The 7,067-nt window shown below is 40.9% G+C and overlaps 1 protein-coding gene across 1 annotated transcript in view; it reads left to right on the top strand.

The window, feature by feature from the left end:
* The first annotated feature begins 803 nt into the window (after positions 1-803).
* Positions 804-7,067, top strand: part of PSMD6 (proteasome (prosome, macropain) 26S subunit, non-ATPase, 6) — a 12,940-nt gene continuing 6,676 nt past the window's right edge. The window contains 7 exon segments of the mRNA XM_011947186.1: positions 804-1,128; positions 1,609-1,724; positions 1,726-1,768; positions 1,888-2,093; positions 4,957-5,102; positions 5,360-5,579; positions 5,693-5,801. Coding sequence (XP_011802576.1) covers positions 984-1,128; positions 1,609-1,724; positions 1,726-1,768; positions 1,888-2,093; positions 4,957-5,102; positions 5,360-5,579; positions 5,693-5,801 — 985 coding nt within the window. The 5' untranslated portion in view covers positions 804-983.

A 7,067-nucleotide genomic window follows, 5' to 3' on the forward strand; every position in this document is an offset into this window, starting at 1 on the left:
GAGGTGGGCGGGTCATTTAAGGTCAGAAGGTCAAGACTAGCCTGGCCAGCATGGTGAAACCTGGTCTCTATTAAAAATACAAAAATTAGCCGGGCGTGGTGGTGCAGGCTATAATCCCAGCTACTTGGGAGGCTGAGGCAGGAGAATCGATTGAAGCTGGGAGGCAGAGGTTGCAGTGAGCCAAGATTGTGCCACTGCACTCCAGCCTGGGTGACAGAGCAAGACTCCGTTTCAAAAAAACAAAACAAAATGGAATTTAATGTAACCATGACCAATTCTGAAGATCTACAGCAATATGAACAAAAGGAGGCTGAAAATGCAGGCATGTAATGATTTGATTTAATTTATGTGTAAACAAAACGACCATGCTGTTGTACTATGACGCAGAATCCTGGGTGCAGTTTTTTTCTTCTAAAAACTGCAGAAAGAATGTGGATTTTAGAGTTCTAGATAGGGGTTTTCATTTAGGCCTTGCAACACGGCTGTTACATGACCTTGATTGATCAGTTTCCCTAACCTCTTTGTGCCTCAGTTGTCTTACCTCGCAGCATGAAGATGATTTTAATGAGATGCATAAGAGCAACGACTCGACAAACTATGGTGATTTTTTATCGATGCTGTTATTACATTTTCGGTTTTCAAAAAATTTTAAGGTCCCATCAGTTACAAACGGAAAGTAAAATAGCTAAAAAGGGAGTGAGAAAGAGATTCAAGAAATTGGGCTTTTGAGTTGGGCCGCACCCACTCTGCGACTCTGCCGGGGCCTTGAGCGTGTAAAAGCTCCCGGTGACCACACTGGGGCGCAGGCGCCCAGGCCGGACGAGGCGTTCCCGGAGGTGTCCAGCAGAGGACGCTGCCGGCGGCGACGGGGCCGGAAGTCGGGCCGGAGGCTGCCGGGCATATTCGCCGACTCCTCCTGCTTCCGCTACCGCAGCCGGTCGGAACCGAGTTGTCTCCAGTCAGCCGCTGTCCCCATCGCCGCGATGCCGCTGGAGAACCTGGAGGAGGAGGGTCTGCCCAAGAACCCCGACTTACGCATCGCGCAGCTGCGCTTCCTGCTCAGCCTGCCCGAGCACCGCGGAGACGCTGCCGTGCGCGACGAGCTGATGGCGGCCGTCCGCGATAACAGTGAGGCCCGCACGAGCGCCGAGTCAGCGGCCTAGGCCTGGGCCGTCCCCGCGTTCCGGAGCCTGCGGGGACTTTTTTTGATGGAGCTCCAGACCCCGGGGCGTCCCTCTGACGGGGTCTCCGAGACCAGGCCTGGCTTCTCCGGTCCTTAGGGTTTTGCTTTGGTTTGGGGATACCCTGGGGGACCTCGCCTTATCTCGGAGCGGTTTGCATCTCTGTGCGGCCTTCCCCTGTAAGGGCAGCTTGGAGGAGAGTCGTGAGGCATTACTATTTATCCCGGTGCTAGGCACAGGGTAAAGGCCCCGTGACTTACTGTCATTCGGGACTGCTCCCGGGCGCGGGGTATTCCAGCAGGAGAGTTCAGCTTGCCTGTTGAAGGAAGTTTGGGTTCGATTCTTTTTGGCCCTTCTATAGTGAATGTGAGTGTTTGAACATATGTATGTGAGTATGTGTGTATACAAAGTCTTTCCCTGTTTGAAGACTTTTGGAACAGAATCCGGCAAGAGCAAACCGAGGATTGCCCTCCCTCCAGCCCTAGTAGAGGTTGGCAGTGCCAGGATTGGCCCTCACGCAAACCTCCCACCAGCATACGTTTCATGTTTTGCCAAGTCGATTATTAAGCGCTATCCCATGCCTCCCTGTTAGTGGGGAAGAGACTGGTGGATGACTTATTGGGGGTCGGGGGGTGAAAGACGTGGGCCGACTTTGACTTGAGGGCACAAGTGTCCCCACTCACACATCCCTCTTTTTGCATGTCAGACATGGCTCCTTACTATGAAGCCTTGTGCAGATCCCTCGACTGGCAGATAGACGTGGACCTACTCAATAAAATGAAGAAGGCAAATGAAGACGAGTTGAAGCGTTTGGATGAGGAGCTGGAAGATGCAGAGAAGAATCTAGGAGAGAGCGAAATTCGCGATGCAATGATGGCAAAGGCCGAGTACCTCTGCCGGATAGGTGACAAAGTGAGTGGAGATGGTTTCCCCTCTCTGTAGTTAGTATGGGCTAAAATTGGGGACTATTCCAGATAATCGTTCCTCATTAAAAAAATTGACTTCGTTTTAGAAAAAGTATAAAGGTAATCATGCTTACTTGTACTAGTGAATCAATGTAAAAATGAAAAAGTCTCCATGAAATGCCTTGTCATTTCCCTAAACAGCAGCTAGGACTGTATTCTTCCCCATTTCACCCCATGCCAATAAAAACGTAAGTGTAGATCTAGAGAATTTTATTTACTGCTTTTACAAAATTGGGATCGTTTTCAGCAGTTTTTTCACTTGGTTGGGAAGCACTGGTCTCGTGTCTTTAGTACTTTACACGAGTAATACTTTCCTTAGCAGAAACTAAGAAACAGTATAGTAAATGCTGAAGTTCTGTTGATCTTTTACTCTGTACCTGCCCAGAGATAGGCTTTTCAGTTCTTTTATTGTGCATTTATATAAACTTTTTAATATATTTTTTTTTGAGACGGAGTTTCACTCTTGCCGCCCAGGCTGTAGTGCAATGGAGTGATCTTGGCTCACTGCAACCTCCACCTCCTGGGTTCAATCGATTCTCCTCCCTCAGCCTCCCGAGTAGCTGAGGCTGAGGGAGGCGTGTGCCACCACACCCAACTAATTTTTTTTGTATTATTAGTAGAGACTGGGTTTCACCATGTTGGCCAGGCTGGTCTCGAACTCCTGAACCCCTGACCTCAGGTGATGCACCTGCCTTGGCCTCCGAAAGTGCTGGGATTATAGGCGTGAGCCACTGCACCCGGCCATAAAGTCTTTTTTATGTAAAATTTTATATATAAAAATATAAATGCTCAATAAAAGAACCAATTTAAAAAAAATTAATACCTGCAGAAACTTTTTAGTCTTTTTTTTTTTTTTTCGTACATGGGATCATAGTGTACTAGTGTACGGTCCTGTTTGTCCCTTTCATTCAGCATTATATTTAAGAGGTCTTTCCATGCCAGCATACATAAATCTGGCTCATCCTGGTTAACTGCTGCCAAATGTTCCACAGTAGAGCTAGCTCTGGCATAGGTTTATTTGCCTGTTCAGCTGTTGTTGGACATGTGTGGTGTTTTCATGTTTTTGCTTTAGCAAACTGCTGCTGTAAAAACATGCTTATGTATGTCTCTGTGTATATGTGCTAGTGTTTCTCTAGGGTATAGTATATGAAACAATTGTTGGGACAATGAACTTTTTTTTTTTTTTTAAATATGTGTGGCCAGTTGTTCTATGTAACAGCCAGCTTACTCCACCATCAGGGCACCAGAGGGGTACCCACCATTACTGGATCTTTGAAATTTGAGTAACTGTGTAATGGTGGTTAAGAAAATGGGCTTTGAATGTTCTTAATTTTAAATTATTTGCCTGGAAGTATTTAGATATAGAATGACATGGTGCCAATATAAAAAAATAAAAATAGTGTCAACTCTTGAATCAGATTGCCTGGGTTCTATTTTCAACCTTGATAAGTATGATTTATGAAACCCTCGGTTTCCTCGTGTAAAATAGGGTACTGATAGTTTCTACTTAATGCGGATTAAAGATAGGAAAAAGCTTAGACTGGTACCTAGCATGTAATAAGCGCCTAAATGTTCTGCAATGTATGTATAAAACGAGGTTTTTTTCTCTTTTCTGGTTGTAAACTTAAGACGTGGTCATTGTAAAAATTTGGAAAATACATAACAATTTAGAATTAGCTAGTGGTTTCCATTTACTTTTAAGCTGTGTGTTTGTGGTTTGGTTTCTCATTCATATGTAATATATTACATATGAATGAGAAACTTCAAACTTTTGATTCAGGTTTTGAAGAATTTCAACAAGGACATGCTTGAATCAGTATCAGGAAGTTGTAAAATGTTCTAATATTATATTTCCTCTGTATTTATTAAATATCATTCTTCCAAAAAGAACTTTTCCCCTCCTATTTTATTTAGTATTACTAAATACTTAATGGACTTAGTGGGCTTTTATTATTCACTGTTACCACTGATGAGAGTCTTTATTCTTTATGGTGCCAAGTTTGTTGCAAATTTGTTAGTAGAGGCTCTTTCAAGACACTTTGTGCTTTTGACATATCTCATTAGTCTTATTTTCTGATAAAACAAAATGTCACAGGTTCACCTGTTATTTTCACTCTAATAAACCTAGAATTATCCATTTCTCCTAGGATCCCTGGTTCCTTTTAGTGGGGGATAGTATTTAAAAACCAAGATCTGAGTGCTAGGTGTATCCATTGCTCTCTTCCCGGTCTCTTATAAATTTATGAAATATAACTAATAATTACATAAAACAAACCAGGCAGACACATAATGAAAACTACCAAGTGTGTATAAATTATTTTATTCATATTCTTGTCTTTAAAGCAAAGGAAACATCCCACAATGCTTTGAGAGAAAATTATATATTTACAAATTAAGTCATATTCTAATAGTGACTAATACACAATTTCCAAAACCCTTCAGATATGATTAAGTTATTTTGAAATAGTATATTGTGATTATTAAAGAGAGAAAACATTGAATATACAGAACAAAGAAAAATACTTAACAATTGTGAATATATTATATTTTTCTTAAATTGTTTTCCAGAATCTAAGTATATGCTTGGGCATTTCTTATGTATTTTTTATACTTTATACAGGTAGAGAAAGTAGAATAATAAACCCTTGTGTACTTACCACCTAGCTTGAACAATTACCAGTTAATGGCCGTCTTGTTGTACCTCTACTCCTACCTGTTCCCCCAACTTTTGAAGAAAATCCCAGACAGCTGATAGCTTTTTTTGGAAACTTGTAGCCTTTTCTCACCTATTGTCTTGGCTTTCTTGACAGGAGGGAGCTCTGACAGCCTTTCGCAAGACATATGACAAAACTGTGGCCCTGGGTCACCGATTGGATATTGTATTCTATCTCCTTAGGATTGGCTTATTTTATATGGATAATGATCTCATCACACGAAACACAGAGAAGGCCAAAAGGTACTTTCTAACAGTGGGATTATATTCTCTCTAAATTATGATGTTACAAATGAGAAGTTGATATAAGAAACTGCCTGTTTTGTTTACAGCCAGTAAGTTTGGTCAAATAATTGATGTACTTATTTAGTAAAATATTTTAAATATTTCCTTTTGGTTCAAGTTGTTAAAAGTTGTTTTCTCATTTCAAATAACAGAACATTTTTCAAACATGGCTTTGTCTGTTTCCAGACTATGATCTTACTGTGTTTATTTCATAGCTTAATAGAAGAAGGAGGAGACTGGGACAGGAGAAACCGCCTAAAAGTGTATCAGGGTCTTTATTGTGTGGCTATTCGTGATTTCAAACAGGCAGCCGAACTCTTCCTTGACACCGTTTCAACATTTACATCCTATGAACTCATGGATTATAAAACATTTGTGACTTATACTGTCTATGTCAGTATGATTGCCTTAGAAAGACCAGATCTCAGGGAAAAGGTAATGACCAAACTTTTATACTCAAATTTAAAGACTTTTTTTTTGTTTAAATACACAAAATCATTAAAGTGTACATTTTTGAATTTTGTATATATGTTTTTTAAAATACCTAGGTCATTAAAGGAGCAGAGATTCTTGAAGTGTTGCACAGTCTTCCAGCAGTTCGGCAGTATCTGTTTTCACTCTATGAATGCCGTTACTCTGTTTTCTTCCAATCATTAGGTAAGGATAGAATTGAAATTTTTGATTATCTGTCTTACTCCTGATCCTATGTGCAAATAACCTCAGAAGATTTTTTACCTATCTGAGAAATGTAGTGTGTAGATAGCTGCATGTCTTTGATCAGTATTCCTAATGTGCCCAATTTTGTTTAGAAGAGGGGTCATCAGATTGTGGCCTGCTGTATGGCCCAGGAGGTAACAATGAAGTTTGCATTTTTAAAGTGTTGTTTAAAAAAGGAGGATGTGACAGAGAGCTATGTAGCTTGCAAAGCCTAAAAATATTTACTCTCTGGCCCTTTGCTGGGGATATTTGCCAGACCCCTGGTTTAGAGTCGTAATGGGGTATAAGGCAAAAGTTAGCAAATGGCTATAAATATTGAGCTTCATGGAGCAAGAAGTGAGGGAATTCTGAATGTGATTTGGGTTAGAAATTAATTGAACCTTGAATTCAGCAATAGGTTATTCTGTATGCAACAGCTAAATAGCTAAATCTTTGTGCTGATTTGCAAATCATTTTCAAGGGCTATGGATTAAGAAAATAATCTGTTGAACATAATTGTATTCCCTCAAAGCTAGTTTGTAGTGATCCTGCCTACACACATTTGCTTGTTTTTCCCTCGTCCCCATTGTTTCCTGGCTATTTGGTTTCCTAATAATGACACAAACTATTAAGATGATAGAAGAATTAGCTTGCATCAAGTTGACCCAGGGGTCTTTCCCAAAACTTAAAATTTGACATTGATATAGTCTCTTGTTTATGCTGCAAATTTCAGAAGGTGTTTGGTTTAATAGATAGCATTGGTGAAAAGTAGGAATGGAGGATTCTAAATGATTACTGTTAAATGTTTTTGCAGTGGCTTTTGGCCCAGTGTTTTTGGATGCTTTCTCCATGCATACAAATTGGGTTGCTTTGTGAGAATTCATAGTACTTACCTCAGGTAATGTAGGAACAGGTTTCTCCAGCATTATGAGTTACTCACTTGGCCTTATCTTCTCATACATACACATAAAGTTACGTTGCTTTTGTACATAAGGTTATATTGTAGAATTGCTCTTTTCCCTTTTTTATGCTTGGGGTCTCCTGGTCATCACTCAACTCAAATATGGAGCCCTTCCCTGCTTCCCTCAGTCAGAACAAATCTCTTACTTCTCTGCATTTCTGGGGCTCTTATTGTATGCCCCCTCCTTTAAAAAAAATTGAGGTATAAGGCCGGGCGCGGTGGCTCAAGCCTGTAATCCCAGCACTTTGGGAGGCTGAGGTGGGCGG

This window comes from Colobus angolensis, unplaced genomic scaffold (genome assembly GCF_000951035.1).
Source record: "Colobus angolensis palliatus isolate OR3802 unplaced genomic scaffold, Cang.pa_1.0 Scaffold26, whole genome shotgun sequence".
In the NCBI taxonomy this organism is placed as follows: domain Eukaryota; kingdom Metazoa; phylum Chordata; class Mammalia; order Primates; family Cercopithecidae; genus Colobus; species Colobus angolensis.